Source organism: Rhinolophus sinicus, chromosome 8 (assembly GCF_057876585.1).
Source record: "Rhinolophus sinicus isolate RSI-liver-muscle chromosome 8, RSI-T2T, whole genome shotgun sequence".
In the NCBI taxonomy this organism is placed as follows: Eukaryota; Metazoa; Chordata; class Mammalia; order Chiroptera; family Rhinolophidae; genus Rhinolophus; species Rhinolophus sinicus.
This window is the reverse complement of record NC_142508.1, coordinates 12,508,243-12,530,368: the sequence shown is the minus strand read 5'-3', so window position 1 is coordinate 12,530,368 and position 22,126 is coordinate 12,508,243. Positions and strand designations below refer to the sequence as shown.

General features: G+C 38.8%; 1 protein-coding gene across 6 annotated transcripts in view; it reads right to left on the bottom strand.

Annotated features, from left to right (window-relative positions):
• Nucleotides 1-1,390: 1,390 nt before the first annotated feature.
• Nucleotides 1,391-22,126, bottom strand: part of CNOT4 (CCR4-NOT transcription complex subunit 4) — a 114,041-nt gene continuing 93,305 nt past the window's right edge. For 3 of the 6 annotated variants that reach the window (XM_074315333.2, XM_019750758.3, XM_019750749.3), the window contains exon 11: nt 1,391-2,769. In XM_074315333.2, the coding sequence (XP_074171434.2) occupies nt 2,468-2,769 (302 nt within the window). In that variant the 3' untranslated portion in view covers nt 1,391-2,467. Of the gene's footprint in view, nt 2,770-3,466; nt 3,683-22,126 lie in introns of all 6 variants that reach the window. The other 3 variants (XM_074315331.2, XM_019750740.3, XM_019750734.3) reach the window with 2 other exon arrangements.

Genomic DNA, 22,126 nt, shown 5'->3' with positions numbered 1-22,126 from the left:
AAAAAAAGGAAGATCAACACAGAAACCAAGATAATGGTTATTTGTGGATGGTGAGAAAAGACAAGGGAGTATACGGGAGAGGAGCTGATGGGGCCTTTTAAGATATGGCAGGTTCTATTTTTAACTTGGGTGGTAGGTATACAGGTTTTTATTGTTTTTAATTATTATTCTTTACATGGTATTTATGTTTTATAAAGTCTTATGCAGGATTCATTAAACATACAATCATAGCACAGCCTTGAAAGATAGAATTTCCCTCCTCTTACAGAAAAAGCAACATTTTTATTGATAGACTGATTCCCAGGAGTATCCCACCGCCCCCCCACACCCCCACCCCAAAGCCTTGACTACAATTCACTGCTACCTGACTATTACATACGTGTTAATCCCTCCCTTGGCAGTGCAATGTGAATATTCAGGAGACCGAAGCAACGTTCACAGGACAAAGAGATCCTAAAGTTTTTGGTCCTCTCTTCTCTATCACGGTAACATTTTGGTAAATTAAAAAAGAAAATAAAAACCAATTTACTAGTCACCCAGTGAAACATCTCTTTGTGGTAACGTTTGCAACTATTCTGTTCACATGTGTTTTCAAAAACGGTGTTGAAATTGTTTTTTTGGTGTGTTTTTTTTTTGGGGGGGGGGTGTTGGTAGAAAATTGAAGTACAAAGTAAAGGTTAAGAAGGAGAAAAAGCATTTGAAAGCACAATGTAAGAGTTAGAAGATCTATTTCATTCATCCTACAAAGATTCCCTTAGTGCCTGTGGCTGAAAACATGCCACCTGCAGCTTTGGACTTGTGAATGTAATCCAAGTGAGGACACACACACCCCACACAGAATCCTAGCAATCTGGTAGGGAACATGTCAGTTCTGTCCTCTACCCTCCTTTGGTCAGCGGTGTGACCTTCTCTCCATCAGCAGGTATTCCCTTGACGGCTGGCTGTACAAGAGCTAACGGTGGGTTGTCCAATCAGTGTCTCCCCACCTTTCCCATCATGGCGCTCTCCAAAGCGCTGCTGCTGCCCCACCCTCACCCCCGCCAGGTCTCCCCAAGACAAGCAACACCTCAGCATATCCAGAGCCCAGCGCCTTTCTGGTACACGAGGCTCCTCACTTTGGGAGGTTTGGTCTGCATAATACAATAGCACAAGGAGGTGTCTTCTACAGAGAGCCACTGCAAGAGGACTTCTTGAGGACAAGGCGGGCTGAACATCAAAGATGGCAGAGACTGACAATACCATGAATTTTACCTAATTTCTTCTTCTATACCATCCTCCCTATTGTTGATGATGTAACATCAATGGAAACGTCTGATGACTGCTCTCACGAACTGTTCTGAACTCACGTGCAATGACACGGAAAAACAAAAAAACAAGAACATTCCAAGGGTCATCATCAAGTTTTCTGTTTTATTTAAGATTTTAGTTTTAATTCTGAAGAAAGAGGTACATTTCCTTGTTTTTAGTTTTAGCGTCAGGTTATAACCAGGTTTGTTTTCTTTTCTCCTGTCTTTTCAATACTGCACAAACGTCCAGAAACTACAGGGTTAAATAAGCTGCAGGCAAGGAGGTCAGAGATTTGCTGTTGATGGTGATCAGATGGCCCAGAGCAGTGCTGAGTGCCAGTCAGGTGAATTTAATGTAAAAGAAAAAAAGATTCTGACAGATGAGAAAGACTGAAGGAATCACTTCTATTTCAGCTCTTATAGTATGCATAGGTATTACATCTGTGAATACTTTTTTTCTTTAAAACATTTGAATTTATTTTGAATCTAAAGCCAAAACATTTTTTCTCCTTTCAAAAAAAAAATAGTTCTCCCCTCCTTATAAACTCTTTAGCAATTGGCCAGTTACTACTACAGATCAATGTGTCTTTCCATCAACTTCCAATAAATTATTTTTCTTCACAACAAAATCAAGTCCTCTCCATCAACTTGCCAAAACAATTAAAAATTAAATTAAATTAAAAGCATTTTCCCTGCAATAGTGATAAGCTGAATACGAGATGGATGCCAGGACCACCGCTTTCCCCCATGTATCTAGCAATCTCATTTCGATTAACCTGGTTTTCAAACTTCTGCAGTTGACAATGCATTGACTTGACCTTTCCTAGAGATTAATCGTCATTTTCTGCTAAGCAGATTATGTCATTATTACGCGTAACAAACAGTAATTTTCTAAGTATCGAGACTGCCCTTTGATTTTTTTTTTTCCTCCTTAAAAAGGCATTTTTAGGAAACATTCAACAGTGTCACTCAAATGCTGGATCAACAGAAACTCTTACAATAAAAAAAAAGACGGTAATGACCCTGTGATCGCATTGCATCTGGGGGTAGGGAGAAAAAAAATTGATCAGGAACTGGATTCTTCAGAACTTAAGAGATGAGAGGGCGCTGTTGGGTGGGCTGAGGGGGCAAAACAGGGTGGGACAAAATCCTGTATTTTTCTAATGGTTTCTCCTCTTTCCCTAATGGCGGTCCAGTGTTGAACTCTGTAGTAAATCTGTGGGGGTTTTGCTGGGGGGTCTGAAGGCCGTCTGAAAGCCTGGGGGTGGGGAGTGGAAGCTGGAAGGATTTGAAGGAGGAGGGTAGGGATTCCAACTGGCTCTGTGCAGAGGGATCTGTGTGCTGAAGGGGGCGCTGTGGTGGGTTTGTGATGGAGCGGCACTGGGGCCGTCCATCTCTGTGAGGGCCTGAAGGGATTTTAGCCAGTGTGGAGGATTGTCATCTTGAAGAGAGTCTAAACTGTTTCCTGAAGAGGCTGGAATACCTAAGGAGAGAAAAGAAGACAAGAGGAAAAATTGTGAGTTTGGGCACAAGGAATACGAAATTCGTCAAACAAAAATGTTTTAAAAGGTGGTTAGTTTACCCAAAAAGAAACCAAAGAGATTACAATTTTAAACTCCTTCCAAATAAGACCTTTTTAATCTTACGTTCCTTTTAGCCTCCACCCACAATGACCACAATTTATTGTCACAGAAACCCATGCCTCCTCTTCAACTACACAGACCAGATATTGTCCCCCACTGTCACAGAGGCAGAGCTGCAGAAACGAGTCCCCAGAATTGTATGACGTTATTTCCCAATTGTGCTTCTCCTCTAATAGCAATACATAAACAAGACAGCCTTATAATAGAGAGCTTTATTTTAAAAAGTGGAGTATGTCCCTTTAAGAGGATAAGCCAGATCCTTACTATATTCTGAGACCGAAACAATACACACATGCGGCCAGATGTTAGCACCTACTGACACCAAAAGAAGCAACCGAGGCACCAAATGTCTTGTTACACAACTACGCCAACAGAATGAAGCGAGACCGCACCCCGCAGAACGAAACAAGCTGCCCCACATATGTGGCTTTGTGAAAAGAAGCTTCTGGGGAAAAGACCTCTGTGTTAATTTAATCTGTGCTAAAAAAAAAACTAAACTGATGGCAGTCAGCGGAGCTGAAGGAGCGAGAGAGTTACCTGTGATGATGGCTGGGTCTGTCCAGCTGCCAGGGCTGTCCCAACTCAGGCTGTCGGTGGTGGCAGTGTTGGACGTTGGTGCACTGTGGTTGTTGGCGTTGGAGGGGGAGGAAGAATTGGGCAGTCCACCAAAGCTGATGTTAATGTTGGGTAGAAGTGCCCTTAGCCCGTCCTGCCATTCCTTCATATTTAAACTCTCTACAGAACTGCTGTTGTCTGGGAGATTTACCAACAAAAAATGAAAGATAAAAAAAAAAAATAAAAAGCTGACGTTAGAAACATATGTTTGTTCTTTCGTGGTTAAGCGGGAGGAGAATTATTCTTTCTTTATTGAGCATTTAAAATGGGTTGTCCTCGCAAGATAAACTTGTCTGGGGTTTGCTCGTGAGCTCAGAGCCCCTGAAATGAGGAAAAAATTTGCTCCGGAATCAGAAGGAGCTTCTGGGCCTCCTTCTAGCCTCCTCACCATGTTGCGTTTGTAAATCAATAATACAGTTTAAAGACTCAATGCTCCGGAGCACAATTTCGTTCCAGCCACATTATGAAGTTTCAGTTAGCGAGGCATTTCGCCAGCTGAGCTGATTTATTCTATATAAAAAAAGCAAGCCTGCAAATTCAATACAGGAGCTTACTTCTGAGCCCGTTAAATGGAAGAAAAGTCATTTTATGAAGAATAAACATAAGCCAATAGAAAAAGGAAAATAATTATTCTTCCTGATTAGAAAACTGGTAATGCATTTCAGAGGAGAAAGGCAGTAATGAGTAGGCTTTTGAATTTGAAAAGAGTATTTTTCCATTAGTCACAAAGGCCAAGGCGGCTGGGGCTACCTTTCAGATGGAATAATTTCCAGCACAGCCTGCCTACCCTACTCTAACAGTTCTTTCTCCCAGTCACTTAGCGCATGAGTCCTGCAGTTCTCTGGGTCTATGTACAAACAGCATCCAACATGGCAAGTCACTCTCAGCGTCAAAAGGCTTTATATAAATTGTGATTAAACTAACTTGATCTACAATCATCCAGAATCCGCATTTTGTAACGAACTGGTTGGGAGGGCGGGGCAGAAAGCGGAAAGTGTAACTACTTAGAATAATGGCTGTTTGAAAACAGGAATATAGGTCAAGCTACCACTGAGGTTTTTGAGAAGAGCATAGAAAATGATTTCTGGTTTTTACAGAATTGATTAGCAATCACCACTGATGATAATGATAATGATGACTGATGATGTAACAGGCCCAGGTGAATTCAGAATTTTGTTTCGCACCAATCACTGATGTATGCCAAATGATACCAAGTGAATCATTTAACCCTATTAACCTTATTTGTAAAAAGGCAAAAAAAAAAAACAAACCAAAAAAAACTACAATGCAAACCAACAAAAGTCACCTCTGAATTACACTAAGATGAAGTAAAGGCAATTCAGGCCATACAGACAGGTCAATGGAAGGGAAAATAAATTCTTTCAACCTACTTCCATTTCACAATCAATGCAATTGCCTAAAGCTCCCCTTCTAGCTGCATCCTCCATACACTTTGTGTTGTACAACTTACAAGGCGCTTCTCAGAGTCACTTATTTCACTTGATCTTTATGTTGTGAAGTTTGCAGAGCAGGGGGAATAATTTGCATTTATCAGATAAAGTAAGACTCCAGAATAACTGACCCGAGGTCACAGGACTTGTAGAGTGAGGATTTCAACACAGACCCTAAGTTGGGTTCTTAGTAACACTAACTCTATCTACTTTGTATAGACTATTAATTGACTTTTTAATATGTCAAATATTTAAGAGAAAACCCAGGGGCCTATGAAACCCGTGATTAAAAGGAACCAGAAAAGAGACACAGAAGCATTATCATATGTCTATTAGCCATGATGAGCAGGACAGAGAAATATTTTGGCTAAAGGAACAAACTGGATGTTGCATTTGGGGAGAGGGGATGTATTCTAATCAACAACACAATCATCAGTTGTCCCCGCCTCCACCTGCATGAGGCATTAACAAGATGATGTCACTCAAGTCCCAGAACACCCTCAATTACAGGAAGGTTTGGTGGCTATGGTACATTCTAACCCTTAAAGCAGTCAAACTGTCAAGACTGAGTAACTTAAGATGGTTTTCAGTTTACCAGAAACTGAACTCTAAATGAGGAAAACTTCCTAGGAGGGGAAGAAAATTGCCCTGATATAAAAAGATGATGTAGCACTATGTGGGCACATTTTGAGGAAGATGAATGTTCTTAAACTAGGCAGCCAAAGCCAGTAAGAAGCCTACGTAGGTGATTTGAGCCTCTCGTCCACTGAGTTGGGGAAAAGAAAATACCCGTAACTCACTAAGACTGATTTCCTCCTTACTTCTGCTTTACATGTAATGAGAACTGGAACTAAGGAAACCTTCGTTTTGCATTAACAGAATAACACTGCATGTATATCAAGTTTATTGACAACTTAGTATTAAAGTCAAAAGACACTTGTTCAAGGACCGGGGATATATAGGAACGCTTCTTTCCACTCAATTTTGCTGTGAACTTAAAGTACTGAAAAACTTTAAAAACGCTAAAAAGATAAAGTCTATTTTTTAAAAAGATGTTTGTTTCTCTGATTTTAGACTCATGAAATTCAGCAAGAGTATGCCACTCAAAGAAATTCACAAATGGTAGCTGACATAGAAACAGTGAGAAACTTAGATCCCCCAGGGTGAACTATGATTGTAAGATACCTTATGAAATAAATTAGCTGGTTTATAATTCCTACGATCTTGCCAAAAACTCTCATGTGCCCTGGACTTCTTGGAAGCCTGACAGCACAATGGGCAGTGTACAGGGAAGCGGCAAGTGCCATAGGGAAGTGGACTGACATCTTCAGTTCTTGGAATAGGACCGCTATTTCGAGGAGCTTAGAAGGAGTTTTCTTCACTGTTGTCTCCACTGTTGCTATAGCAAATGTTGACACAAAGAAAGCGCAAAGAAAAGAAAATCCGCTAAAACCTAACCCCATCAAAAGAGCTCATCTCAGCCCAGTGCACTTGAAGTCACCTCCTGTATCTGCTCCCTGCCTCTGACCCAATTTTGTTTCTGCTGCGAGGGCTTCTGGTAATTCCATTCCTTGCAATACAAACAGCAGGAATTAGCAGCTTCAGCACTACTGACAGTTTGGACTATATGACTGTTTGTTGTAAGGGCTGTTCTAACGCAGTAGAAGATGTTTAGCAGCATCCCTGCACTCTACCCACTAGATGCCAGGTGGAGGTGTGTGCACGCGTGCCTGTACACACGGACACGCACACACACAACCCCCCCCCCCCAACACCCCTAGTTCTTGACAACCAAAAATGTCTCCAGGCATGGCCAATGACGCTGTGGGGGGAAATCGTTACTGGAGGAGAACCACGGATGCGAAGATTCCTTTTTCTGAGTCTCTACATAATCCCGCTCAAATACAATTTTCCTTTCAAATAGTCCCAGGACTCGGACCATTAGACTCGACTTGATGCAACTTCATTTATACAGGAACTTTATTCACACAGGGGTACAATTCAATATGGGCAAGTCTAATGGAGAAAACACTGCGCTGGAAACTGCAGATGGCTGCGTAAGGCGGCTCCACGCGGGCTTTTAATATAACTGGACATGTCAGTCATTCTCTTAACGTCTCAGGATCCTGCTTCATACGTAAGTAGGAGTAACATCCCCCTCACTCTCTCGTAAAGATAAAATGAAATAGGAGAAGGAAAGCAATGTGCAGTCTATATATTACCTGATAAATGTCTGAAAACATTTTTCTCCCTAGTGCTCAGTACTGAACAGATAGAAAGTTTTCCAAAAAGCCCGGGCGGAGGAATTCTCACGTGCCAAGAACCGGCGTGAGCACAACGGTTTCCTCCTAGGAACGCAGGGACAACGGGCAGGGTTCTCACAGAAGTCCTGGGGACCCAATCTAATTAATAAGTCCTCCTGCCACCAAAATATTGCAAAGACGAATATGAGAAAGCACTTTAAACTTTCCATAAGAAAGACTAGAAAAGACCAAGCAAAGTACAGTGAAAATCAAATCACTAAACACATTTCATGTTAAAAATGACAGTGATTTCATTTTTAAAGTATTTAATTAGTAGTATAATACACTAGGAGAGGACTGTGTATTTTTAAAGAACTGCTAACATGTTTAAATGTTTTGTGACACTAAAAAACCCAACTGTAATTTATAATGTTCAAATATGTACAACAAAACATTATTTTTGGTTCTAAATAATTTGAGGGCAGAGACCAGGTCAAGTTGCTCGCAGTAGTTTTATTTTTCAGTATAAACCTCAAAGAAATAGAATTTAAAGTACTTTCAAGATGCCATCTACCACTCTCTCACATTCTAGTGTGTAAGAAGTTATCAGTATACTTTGTTTACCTGGCTCAGAACACTTTTTAGTGAAGAAATTACGGTTAAAATCCCGCCAGCTTCATAACAGTTCTATCATCACATACTGAGATGACAAATCTAGATTTTAGCAACAACAAAATTATTATAAAATGTATATGTTAAGGCTGCCAAGGTTAAAACAAAAAACAACTATTTACTGAATGTGCACAAGAAGGATGAAGCACTTAAACCACGACTCCCTTCCTCAGGGAGTTCAACATCTACCTGAAGAGACAACGCGACAACAGGACAAGTTCTCAAACATATGGTGATGGCAGGAGAACCGACTCTGGGTGGTAAACACACAGTGGGATTTATAGATGATGTAACACAGAATTGCACACATGAAATCTATGTAACTTTACTAACAATTGTCACCCCAATAAACTTTAATTGAAAAAATAATACTAAATAAATAAAAAAAACAAAAACAAAACAAAAACAACAGGACAAGTTCAACAACTACAATCTGAAAAAGCAACTGAAGAAATGTCATAGGGTTGCACATGATTAACAGATGCTAAGATGTTTAGGAAAAAGAGAGGCCAGTTAGGCACATGCATGGAAATGTGCTGGTGGGTGAAGAACAGTAGCTGTCATTCATTCTTGGAGCTTTAGTTACTACACAGACACCCCCCACACCCCCAAGCCTGAAAAACCCACAAGTTGAAACCACCTTTGGTATTTTACCCAACACTAGACTAGTCCAACTATGTATTAGGAAGTATAGAGTAAGACATGTTTTATAAGCAGTAACTATATTACGAGAGAAAAATTAAGCTGTGTTCTAACATCGCACCTTTCACAGAAAATCATAAAGCAGGAAAAATGAATGGCTTAGGCAAGAGCACAGTGAGCATTAGAGTGGCCAAATGGGTTTCTTTCCTCTTTGTTCCTCAGATAAACTGCAGTATGTTCATTATTATGAAATGCAAAACTTTGCTACAGACAGCAAAAGTGTGGGAAAATCTGCTCCTTTCGAGAAGTTGTCACTGGTGACAAGCCAATGAGTTTTACTGGTTTGCGTCTCCTCAAAGAATGATTTTCAAATTGGTTTCACAGCCTGCAAAACCATCTCAGGAGCCACAGGGGAGGAAGCTGAGGGGACAGGGCACACACCCCAACCTCCTCCAACCTGATTTCACCTATTTTACATATTAGGGTACCATGGTAAGACTGTATTCGGAAAACAACATTCGCTGCCAGGAGTTAAGACAGAAAGAAGACCTACGTATAATGACAGCACAGTGAAATAAAGCACAGTCAAGAGGAAGCCTAAAGCAAAGGGCTACTGCGAGGATTTGCTGCCTCTGATGCAATGTGTACCACCAGGTCAGGATTTTCTGTCTCCTCTTGCTTTGGTAGAGGAATTCTTGCCTCTACCTTCCTTTTGGTTTCCCCACTGAGGTCTTTCCAGTTAACAATAAACATGTAGGCCACGCTAATTAAACCAGCTACCATGTTTCCCCGAAAATAAGACCTAGCTGGACCATCCTCTAATGTGTCTTTTGGAGCAATAATTAATATAAGGCCCAGTATTATGTTACATTATATTATGTCATATTATGTTATAAAGACCAGGTCTTATATTATAGTAAAATAAGACTGGGTCTTATATTAATTTTTGTTCCAAAAGATGCATTAGAGCTGATGATCCGGCTAGGTCTTATTTTTGGGGAAACACGGTAGACGCAAGTAAATTCACACATCCACCAATTTCCCTCCTTTCGTGTTTGGGTTGGGATGGCTGGCCCACATAATTGGCCCCCATGCTGGGGCTACTCCATTCTCCACTGTAGTCCCTAGAGCCCGTGACCTCTTATTTCAAGTTAAATTCCTCTCTGTGAGTGGTCAATCCCATCCCAACTGGGGAGCGGCTGTCGAGAGTCCCGGTCACACAATAATATTCCTAGAAGAGATTATTCTACTCTTTAGTTTTCAAGCCGTTTTTAATGGTTACTCCACAAACCATTTCTTCTTTTTTTCCTCTATAAAGTTTTATCTTCCTTTTTTTCACTGCTGTGCTTTACAGTTCAAACCAGAGGCTCCCTCCAGTGGTTAGGTTACTAAACAAGTCTTTCTTGGTACAAGTAGTTGTACATCAGAAATCTAGTTCCTGCCATGGTTACTCCTTGCCAGTTAGATTTTCAAATCTCCATGCATTTTTAGAAGGACACAGGGTACAGCCTGTCTCAGCCACTGCGTCCTTCTCCACACACACACCTCACCGTGTTACACACTATTTTCTATTAGTTTTGGGCCGGAGTCCATCTCCATTGATTTTAAGAAAGCCTCAACTTTCCCAAACTTCAAAATACCGCTAGCAACTCAAATATAAACAAATTATGCATGTCCTATGTGTTAAACCAAAAAAAGAGCACACAGAATTTCTCCTATAAGAAAAGAAAGCCTTCATGATATAGATGTACTGTACTTTAAGAAAAACACAAAAATCATTTCAATTTATTCACTAAAATTTGCAGGGAAAATGACTACTATGTGAATGAATTCTTTCAAATAGACTTATAAAATCAGATTGTCTATGCAAAATGTTATTCTACTTAAACAAATAGAGCTGATGCTCAAATTTCTAGGATTGTTTATTACAAAGCAAGACAGCCACTACTGAGGAGCAGATCTGCTGAGACACAGACAAAACTTAAAGATTTAATAAATCTGAAAGGAGAGATTGGACTACGTGAAAAATTCTAAGACCTCAAGTAAAAAAGGAGTTCTGAGAACATGGGAACTTGAACAAAGTAGTAACAAAAAACTGGTAAAATTTATTCCCACTAGAAAGCAGAAATGACATAAACAGGAAAAGAGGCCATGAGGATCAGCTAAACACGATTTGTGCTTTCTGGACTCTCTACTTTCTCTCTCCTTGTCTAGAATGCTTTCCTGATCTCTTCAATTAATTTTTACTCAAGCTTCCAAAGTCTAAGGCTTTTCTCTTCCACTCAGATCATTCCAGATGCTAGCACTGAGTCTGAGCCACACTCATCTGGCAGCAAACTGTGCTGTGACATCTACTGTATTCCTATCTTCTCCCTCACAATTTTACTGACCCATCTGGTCTGCAAGGAGATATTTTGTACATTCTTCAGCGTGCAGCTCAGTCTTAGAGACTGACATGCTTCAAGATATCCGCCGAATCTGCTGAATCCAAGGTCCAACTTGAGAGGAGATGGAAAATCACTTTGCCCAAAAAAGCCTGTTTAATTCCTATCTGTATAATGCTCTGAATCAAGTCGTTCTCTCCAAAGAGATGCAAATCTTCCTGAAAGCAGCAATCAGCTAAGTGTTAGGGCCCAAAGGGTTTCTCTGCGTGTAAACCAAGGGAAAGGAACCACTAACATGATGTTTTCCATAGTGCTTGAGATGCCAAAACAGAAGCAAATATAATTTTTTAAATCCAACACACCAAAATTATTTACTAAGAAATGTTTTTTAAAAGATATTCTAATATTATGTGCACAGGGTAAATAGGTCTATTAACTATATTGTATCATTTTTCTATTCTAGACACTATTCATTCACTACATACTTTATGGATTTAATGACTCACTTCAGTACCAACAATCCAATGAGCTGTATTAACTTTATTTTACAAACAAGGAGACTAAGTGGCTCTGGTAGTTTAAGGAATCTGCTCAAGGTTATATAGTTTAAGTGTCTAAGTCAGTAATCAAACCCAGTCTGACCCCAAAATATTTCTTCTCTCTGCCAAACACACTACCAACTGCTCCCTGTCCTGGCAGGACTCACAGGCCAAGAAAAGGGGAGGGCAACATGGTTAAATAACTACGATTTAAATAAATAATAAGTGCTATTCTGCTATGAAGGGGCATAAAGAAGAGAATGACCAATTCTGCCTTCATGCAGGGTCAACAGTGACTGGGAAAGCTCAGGAAGAGAAACTGAGATGGAAGAGGGAAAGGTCTTTCCATACTGAACACAGGGCAGAAGAAGTTAATCATGAAATACAGTAGGACTATTTCAAAATACAAGTAGATGTGTTTTGCACAATGTGTACTTCTCTCTTCTAGAATGTTCTTACAAGGATCTATAAGTCTATTTTGGGGGACAATCAGATCATGAAATGGGAACCAGAAAAACACCTAGATGTTTGCTTTATGAAGGATCTAAGGAGGCAGAATCTGTTAAAAAAACAAACACAAAAAAAACAAACAGGGAAAAATACTTATGGAAAAAATGTCTCTATACAAAGCTATATATATATATTCACACACACACACACACAGCTTAAGTTCTGTGACAATTCATCTAAACACTGCTGTTAGCCATGCTTTACTTTACCATCTTATTACAAACGGTTACCATCAGAAAACTTACCAGAAATTGCTGAATTCAAGTTGTATTTATGACATCCTAGGAAGCCTATATACATATATATCTTAGAAGCATGATAGCCTGGATTAGATGGCAACTGAACCAGAACATACAAGCGACAGAGCTAAACGACGGGAAGAGTCAAGAATCCTATACAAGCAATGTCTACAATCAGAAACTGGAAGCTTGAAGAACACATTTCAGCGCACACCACTCTGAGCGCTAGGAGCAGAGCTGTGAGGACACCCAAAGGTGACAAGGGAGCGTAGCACCCAGGAGAGCACGTATAGTTCACCAGAACATGACTTCACCAAAACACACTGTAAAACTGCAGAGACATGGAAGGCTGTCAACCACCCTAATACCTGAACTCTAAATGGGCTAGAAGAAAACACACCTGATAAAATTTACTTCCTGACCACTTTCTTTCCCCTGGGAGAAACAAGGAGGAAAACTTTTACTCTGGACTTGTGGCCACCAAAGAACTGGTTAGCTATTGTCAACATAAGAGAAGCCGTTGGGTGTGTGTGACATAACTTTAGGATCTGCAGATGCAAGGAATAACCAGACTTGCGTTCTTGGCTGGCAGGCACGCTGGTTATTTTTGCAATTACCACAGTGTATTGCATTTACCTATGTGAGTGTTAGTTTTTTCTACTAGGCTGCTAGCTCCTCCAGGAAAAGGGCCTTGATTTAATCGTCTTTGTAGGCAGTGAGCAGTTCCTGAAACTGAACATCACGAGGTAGTGTTTCCTACATGAACAGCCCTGAACATTTGCTTCCAGGTTTTCTGAGACAACAGCTTTCCAAAAAAGGTCAGAAAAAGGATGGGTCAGGTAGTCCCATGGTTATAGGGAGCAGTGCTTCATAGGCCACAGAAGATGCTAAAATATGGCATTCTGATTATGCAATAAGTAATTCTGGTAAAGGAAATCAACTGGGGAGAAATCTACAGAAATTGGTTGCTGTACAAGGAGACTCTCATGGGATTAGATATGAAAAGAAAGCTTAGAAAAGATGGATGGAGGTATATGACCTACCTGTATATAAGAGTATCATAACCCTTGAGGATTAAAATCAGAATCCATAATGACTGAAGCTTATGAAAAATGCTGAAGAAAAAGCTAAATATGAATGGAGAACATTAGCCAAAGTCACTGACGTTACAATGTGCAGCCCCAAGAGAAGACTGAGCTATGTAGTTCCATCTTCATTTTGCTTTCTTCCATCTTCTCTATAAGAGCACCCAATCCTCAAACCAGAAAGGGCAGATTAAGGAAGATATAGAAAAGAACTGTCAGGAGAGATGCAAAGACAGTAAAAGAACATCTACTCAATTTAAATGAGTTTAAAATCTCTAGGTGCAACATGAATTCTGTCCTGGGGTATTAACCTTCAGATGTGATCACAAAACCATTAAGAGAAATGCCAGAAAAGAAGAAATGGCAGATTCTAGAAACTACATGATTATAATTAGTTCTTGGGAAAATTCTGAAACAGATTAGGAGCTGGGGATTTCTTTAGAAATGCATATCATAGGTTTAAGCAAGCACTGCTTTATTGCTTATGTTTAGGGGCATTTTTCAAGGGAAATAATATGTAGCATTTTGGCTAGAACCTGAATTTCTTTCTAACTGAAATACACAGGCAGTTAAACTTGAATTTTGAAGTGGAACAAGCAGTCATGGAGGCAGGTTCTACTGACAATTGTTTTTCATTGGAAATGATCTCCTTCTATACCCCGTGGTCCATTTCCTTTCCTCTTCTGTTGCCTGCCCAAACCCAAAGACTTTGCCACTATCTCCATTCCCACCTCACTGACACATCAATTCCATAAAACAAAAGTAATAGAGCCAAAATGCATTTTCATGAAGAACCAACCATATCAAGGTAATTTATTCTTTGGAAAGGCTTCCTAGGATGTCATACATACAACTTGAATTCAGCAATTTCTGATAAGTTTTCTGATGGGAACCTTTTGTGGTAAGACGGTAAAATATAGCATGGCTAACAGCAGTGTTTAGACGAATTTTCACAGAACTTAAGATACTGTGTGTCAGCCTAAAAGTTTCTGAGCTACTGCTTGGCTTATCTTTTCACTCCACAGAGTTAAATATGCAAATGAAAGCCAATTCTAGAGATGACAAAATTTGTACTTAAAACTGGAACTATTCTTAAATTCTTCACACAAATGTTACTAGTAATATTTATCACTTTATAATCACATAGTTCTTTCATAAGATATACAAAAAGGATATACTCTAACTACATCAAATCAAAACACAAAAATTTAACAGGTGTAGATTCAGATTTTTAAAAAATGCATCAGGAAAGCACAGGATGGTAGAGTAACCTAAGTGTGTATGAAAAAAGGTCTAGCCTATAAGACTTTAATAGGCTTATATATTTGATATGACAATTGGGTAATAGAACTTCTAAAAAGGTGACACTGAAACCATGTAAATAGATGTGAAATGTCTAAATTAGCAATCGTATGACATTGGGCAAATGATAAACACTCTGCTGCTCTTTCCTTTATAAAATGGGGATGATTCCTACCCCACAAAATATTTTTATAAAAGAACTCTGTAAACTGTAAAGGAATATACAAATATTAGTAACAACGTTTTAATAACAAATATATCGTTATCTGAGCACATCTGGATTACTATATTAAAGTGTGAGCTTCATATTTTAAGTAAGTTATTCATTGTGAAGTCAAAATACCTGTAGAGGAGAACTGGACTACAGAGAGAACTAGAAACCATGTTAAGTATGAAACAGTTGAAAGAACTAAAAATGTTTCATCTACATCTAGAAGTTACTAGACAAGTGGTAACTGCCTTTACATATTTAACCAGAAGTATAAATGGGAAAAGAATTTGGTTTAACCAAGAGAAAAAAATTATTTTAACATCAGAAGTTGCCCTAAAGGATCTCCCTTAGGAAAGTATTAAGCTCTCATAACAGCTCATCATTATCCATAGAGTTTTGGAAGAAAAGGTATGTTACAGAGACTCTGAATTGTATATATATATATGTCTGTTTAAGGGGAAGGTGGACCAATATTTACAGGTATGTAGAGAGAGATCTGTGAGTATCACAAATGAGAAAATGGAGTTAAAAAAGTGTTATTAGATAAAGTTTTTTAACGTTTGTGTGGTGGGGGGGGCTGGTCTTGGGGAAATAAGGGAAAGTCGAGTTGAGGTTTCCACAGTCCAGAGGTAATGAAGACAGAAGGCCTGATCATGGAGCCTCGGTGAGAGGAATCGCGACACCGAATGCCACAGTACAACCAAGAGCTAAGTTCTAGTTGTATGTGCTCATGGATCTGATGCAAAGCTTCCCAAAGTCCAGATGTAACACAAAGCACACGCAGGCTTCGCAGGCCTTCAGAAGCAATCAGACACTAACATCGCTCCATCAACCACTGGTTTTCTTTCAACGAACATTTATCGAATGGCTACTCTGTTCTTTTCTCTGGCGCTTGACGCCGTAATATTCTGCAGCAGCCTCCTGAAAATCATGCTGTTCTGCTTTGTTTTTGAGTTTCTTTAGTGGATCACTGGAAGTTGGCCATTCTGAACAAAGTTAGTGATAGCTTTTGATTGTTTAGCGCCAATAAAATATTTGTATGGGGGGATAAGTTCCTCTTCAGGCTTGCATTCAGATCAAAGTATTTCGCTGCCTATGTAGCAAATCCCCTATGGTTATGTGTCTACTAAAATTCCTAAGGTTTTTGATATTCATCATTTTCCTAATTAAAAGATTTCCAAATTTTCTAAAAGTTATTAAAAACTCCAAATCCAGTTTTTTACTCCATTTGATCACACAGCTCACTTTTATTTCAACGGTGAAGATCAGTCAGTCTCATCTTTTTCTGAAAGATGGCTCCTGTCTTAAGGGTTTAAATCCGTCACAAAAATCCCCCCAAAAGACGACTAAAATTATCCAGGCTCTGAAACATGATTTTAATGGACAAATTCTTCATAACCCAGCTATTAGCTCTGCTTTTAGAAAGTATCTTTTTTGGCATTAAAACAATAATTTGCTTTATTTCTTAATTTCAGGGAAAAAAATATTTCAGGAAATGAAGTAACTTCATTATTTTATACTAAAACTAAGTGAAAAATACCAGGGTAGACATGGTTATAGACATTTCCAACCCAACAGACCAAGCAATTTTAAATCTTTAAGAGTTCTGTCTTGTACTATTTACCCAAACCAAAAGACAGTTGTTGAAAGAAGTGTGTATTGCGATTATTTTATAAACAAACATTTGATTTCTAAACAAGCATGTATGTTTTAAAATTTAATTATTTTAGCTATGCAATGTATAATTTTAAAAAGCAAGACTACTTTACTTCTTCTCCTCACTATTTATTCACATACTAGGGAAAATAAAAAACTTTTTACTTCCGACTTGCAAATGACGTCTTGATTTTAAAAGAATTAGTACTAATAAGAATGCATTCTTTCAAGATCCTGATGGATTCAAAGACTTACATGCTCACCACCAGTTCACTAAAGAGTCTAGTTAAAAATCATTTAAAATATACATTTATTTACTTGTTCATCCTTAGCTATGATTTATTATACTTGAATTTGGAAAAGAATGCCAGAGATAGTCTTGACAGAACCAACTCTCAATCTGTGTTGAGTCTTACTGTGAAGGATGCAAGTCAGGAAAGAAGGAAGATCAGATGAATACATTCTCAAATATAAATTAGAAACCACAATTCTTATTTCACTGTATCTGGAGCTTTATACTGAACTAGAACTAACATTTTAGTGAAACAAATTAATTCTGTTAACAGTCACACATAGTTGTAAAACACAGAATTTTAGTCATATTGTCTAGAAATATTAGGTGATTGTTAAAAGAGCTAGAATAACTTAGAAGTTGGGGAAAGTGAGTAACACCATAACACCAGTCGAATTTTATCAATTTGACACTTAACAGTGCATGGTTGTCCATCTACTTCCAAATCCAGACTATGCTTTCTGTTTAAATGTGTTTTGATTTAAAAGAGAGAGGGGAAAGAATATGGTCACTTAAAATCAAAAGCCAGTTTGGCAATAGCTGAACGGTAGTAGACTGGTTGCTAGGGAGATAATTGGTCAGAGATTTAGCAGCACGATGGGGACAGAGCTTTCTCCTTTGAAAAGGAACAATTCAGGCCAGTCGGGGGATCATACAGGTAAGTGCACATTAAGACCTAGTCAAGACTACTCCCTTGACGTGTGGTAATAAGCTACACAGAGAAACGATTTCCTCTTTGTCCAAAGAAAAAGAAACTGGATAGAGCGGGAAGGACAAGCTATCGGAATAAGTAAGACTCATGGTGGTCAAGAATTAAAACCTGAAAGCAGGTTATAAAACAAAGGTTGCATGGCTGTGTGTATTTATTTGCAGGTTATATAAGATCTTTGCTTATTTTAGTGATAGGCTTAATTTCAATCACCTACCATTTAAAATACAGGTGAGGTCTTGGGAGTTTACATGTAGCAGTACTGCCTCCACTAAAACTCAAGCAAGATATGTTATACCTATCTGGGACTGGGAAAGACTATAGTTAGGTCAATTAGTGAATATTAACAGTTTACAAGTAATAAGAAACATACCTGGCTGGTACCAAATCTTACCCTAAATGGGGAATGAGGGAGGCTACCGTGTTTCCCCAAAAAGAAGACCTAGCTGGACCATCAGCTCTAATGCGTCTTTTGGAGCAAAAATTAATATAAGACCCAGTATAATATTATATATTATTATTATATTATATAAGACCCAGACTTATAGTACAATAAGACTGGGTCTTATATTAATTTTTGCACCAAAAGATGCATTAGAGCTGATGGTCCGGCTAGGTCTTATTTTTCAGGGGAACACGGTATATCAGTAATCCATAATAATAAATTTTTTAAAAAATTTATATTTTTAAATAGAAAAAACGTAAGTGGAACAATGGTATGTATCCTGGCACTCCGCTTAAAGCTGAGAAACCTTGCTACTTGGTTGAAGAAGTCATAACCCAGGGCCTCCTTTACCTTCAGCTGGATACTCAACTTGTAGATGCAATAAAGAAAAAAATAAACAGCTTCACGGGGTCAATCTTCTTGCAAATGCCAACACAGAAAATGACAATGTTTAAAATCATCCCAGTAATGTTCCAGATCACTAAGTTCTGCTCCGCAGACACATTACTTCAGGATGCAAGACATACATGCTAGTATCATCCTTCGGATAAGATCTCACCATATTAGGAAACAGCACTAGGCTACAAAAGTTGATGGCCGTCAGCCTTCCTGCATTTCTTCTTGGAGATGGTGATGGTATTATGATCTTTAAATCCTTGTGGAGCTTTCCCTCTGTTTCATTATGCTGAAAACAATAACCTCCGTGATTTATAACAAAAAATCAGGTCTGCTATCATTTTACATGGCGGAGCATATAGTAGCTCTTCAAAGATGAACCTGAGATCGCACCTGGTTGCGGGGGGGGCGGTGCATGTTGGTGCCTTTTAGTACAAGATTGTTTTCATTCTGTGTCATTAGAGATGTCACCAGTCTAGTGTCATGCAAGTTGGTTCTTAAACGCTCTTCGGCACTGTAGAAAAATCCTGGGTCAATTTAATTTCCACCTCTGTTTCACTCTTTGTTTTGGTTCTGACATTGGTAATTATTTTTAGTCTGCATTCAGAGTAACTGCAAGGTTACCCTTCCTTCTGCTAAAGTTACTCCACGATCACTGGGCCGCATTTAACACACGGCTGTTCTGACAACTTACAGGATCTGTGATAACAGTTGCCAGTAGATGGACCCTTGGAAAGCCTTCATTATTTGCACTGATATTCACAGTTGAAAGCCCTTCACTTGTGAGAACTATTAATATAATAATCAAACTGTTAAGACACAACAAAGTTTAGAGAAGAGCTATATTCTGAATCTCAAAGCTTTTTTCTCCTTGAGTTACATGTATGAAAACAAATTCAGATGGTGAAGGCTAACAAAACTCTACATTGTTGTTAGGCTGTGATTATGGGCAAATCACAATCCTTCTAATCCTTGTTTATTATTATCACTATTATGACTTGGTCTTTAAAAGGAGGATTGTGAAAGACTACGTTATATACTTCATGGCTCTGAAATTTCATGATTCGAATACAAATCTTTTTTATTAGCTTTTCTTTAGGTTTTCCCAAAGAGTGTGACATGGGATGGGTATCCTTGGTAGTGGGAGTGAAATCTGATGAGAAAAAGCTATGAAAATATTTATTCAGATAAACATGACCAGGGTGAGGTGAGCACCTGTATTATAACCTCGCTGCATTTAAACAGGGTTTTATTTCCTATTTGTTTATTCTATTGTGGGAAGTTTTCTTTGGGATCATTTCAACTTACAGGAAACCTGACATAGGATTCCCCTAGGCAATCCCATGGTTTCTACAATTCTCTCTCATACAGGTCTAACTTCCTCCTCTCAAGAAAGGACTGGAGGGAAAACAGGTAGGGAAGAGATCACAGGGTTTACAAAAGCCAGCCTTCTTTCTAAACTCCAGACCTAATGCTAAGGTGTCTACCTAGCATCCGTTCTCTGTTTCTCACTCATCATTCAGCACTGAGTGGTCATCACACTGACCAGTCTCCTCATCTGTCATCCCCTTAATAGCACTATACTCGTGTTCTCTGTCTTTATCAAATCGACAATCAATGAACTCTCTCAATACACTGATCAAAATTAGGGATTTCAAGATTGTCTTCTTGAATATCTTTGTGTCCTTTTCTTTTTCACCTTCTAACCAAACTCTCAGTATTTGCTTTGTTCACTCCTGATGCTTTGGGCTGAACCAGAGGAACATACAAACCATATGTAGACTCTAAAATTTTTAAAGTTGATCCTTGTCTTTACTCAGCAATTCATTCATTTCTTTCCAATGCACCTCTATGCTTATCCTCACAGATGTATTTAATCCCCTTTCTTTACAGGCTCGCAACTCCACTCTTTTACCTCCCTTCTCACACAATACGCATTCGATAATTGCTGATATGAGCCCCTTCATCTATTTCTCTAATCTCAGCCTCTCCCCTAGATTTTCTGATTGTTCTTACAAATAACAAAGAATATACCCCACCTCTCAAAAGCTAAACCCATAACCTAACCTCATCTCAGAAGCTTACTTCCTCCCAAAACCTACAGATAAACCTGTTATCCGACTTGATTAGTCTATCTTCCCTTCAGCACTGTCCATATCTTCCTCTCAATTGGCTCTATGTGCCCTGTCTTCAAATATCTCGGTGTTTCACTTATCATAAAGCAATGCCTTCTAAGATCGCTCCCCCATCTAGTTAGCATCTGGTTGCTCTCGTCCCCTGGCCGAATATCTTACATAAGTAGTCAGTGGTTATTGCACTCATATTCTTGACATTTCCACATGAATCCTAGGAATCTGATTTCTTCTCTTTTTTTCTTAATATTTTTTCACTTTTTTCTTTGTTTTTTTTCCCCCCCCCCTTCGGAATCTGATTTCTATCAGTACCTTTTTATAAAAATCACATTTTTAAAGGTCACTAGAAACCTAGCCAAACCCAAAGGTCTTTTCTAAGATCTCATCCTTTCTGACTTCTAACTCACAATTTCTTTTCCATTCCTACTATTACCGTTCCAGTCCAGGCCATCTCATTTGCACTGGCATACTGGAAATGGCTTTCTAACTGGTCCTCATTTCAAACAAACATATTACCAAGAAAATGCTACAATTAAGTTACATCTTTACCAAAGAACCTATAGTTCTCTACCATGGAACACATCCACATCAAGATTAAACTCTTCTTCCCAGTTTTGGAGGTTTTTGCACACTTATCCCACTTTCCTGTATGACCTGTATACCTCAGATGAGTGTCCATCTCCTACTGTCCTACCCGCCTAACTCCTACAGACCATGCTAATCTCTGCTCATTCTTTGTTCAATCTGTTCTCTTTACTGTATTTCCCCCTTTCATCATCTAAATTTCAGCCATCCTTTTTATGAAGACTTTCCCGGAACCAGTTCACAATAACTTCTTTCTCTAACGCCCGTTCTTATTTTTATATCAGCGTAGTGTCTCATTAGTTTACTAAACACCTCATGTGTCATACCTGCATACTGCCATTTATTCAGCACAAGGAGATAATGTAGTAGGCACTTATCTAGATAAAAAGGCTGTGAGGAGAGAGACACAGCACTAAGGGCAGAAGGACTAGCTTGGCACCAGATAACTGACTCTGGTCACATTTTGTAGAAAAAGACATATATATATATATATATATATATATATATATATATATATAATGTTTAGAGGTTATCACCTCTTTACAATTTTTTTTAAAGTTATTGTGTTTTCAGTTATATGATATCTATCTCTTAGAGCCAATTAAGTAGATTTGTGGAAATTTCATGATCAAACAAAAAAATCCAAAACCTTACAAGTCAACAAAGGAAAAATATCCCCCATTTTTTATGTATCTGTAACATATACAGTGGTGTTCCTTTTGTTAAGACTTCAATGCACCTGTAATTCGTTCCTTTCTCTTGGCTTTCTGAGGCAATGTCTCTGGGAGCAGCTCCCTAGACACCTGTGTCCCGGCAGAAGACAGCTCTGGCAGTCTTGAAGGTGCTTGGGATACCGTACAAATAGGAGCCATGTCAGTAAAAATGTGCACAGACACGATGCATTCAAGTTTTTTTCTTCAAAAGAACACATGTATAGAAAGCTCTCCTTGAGTTCTAGGACACTAAGTAAAGAGTAAGGGACATGAGGATGCATGCGTGACTGAGAAATACTATAGAACAACGAATGTGTGCCTTCCCTGTTAAGATGTTTTTCACTTCTGCCCAATTATCCTATATTTTAAAATTTCA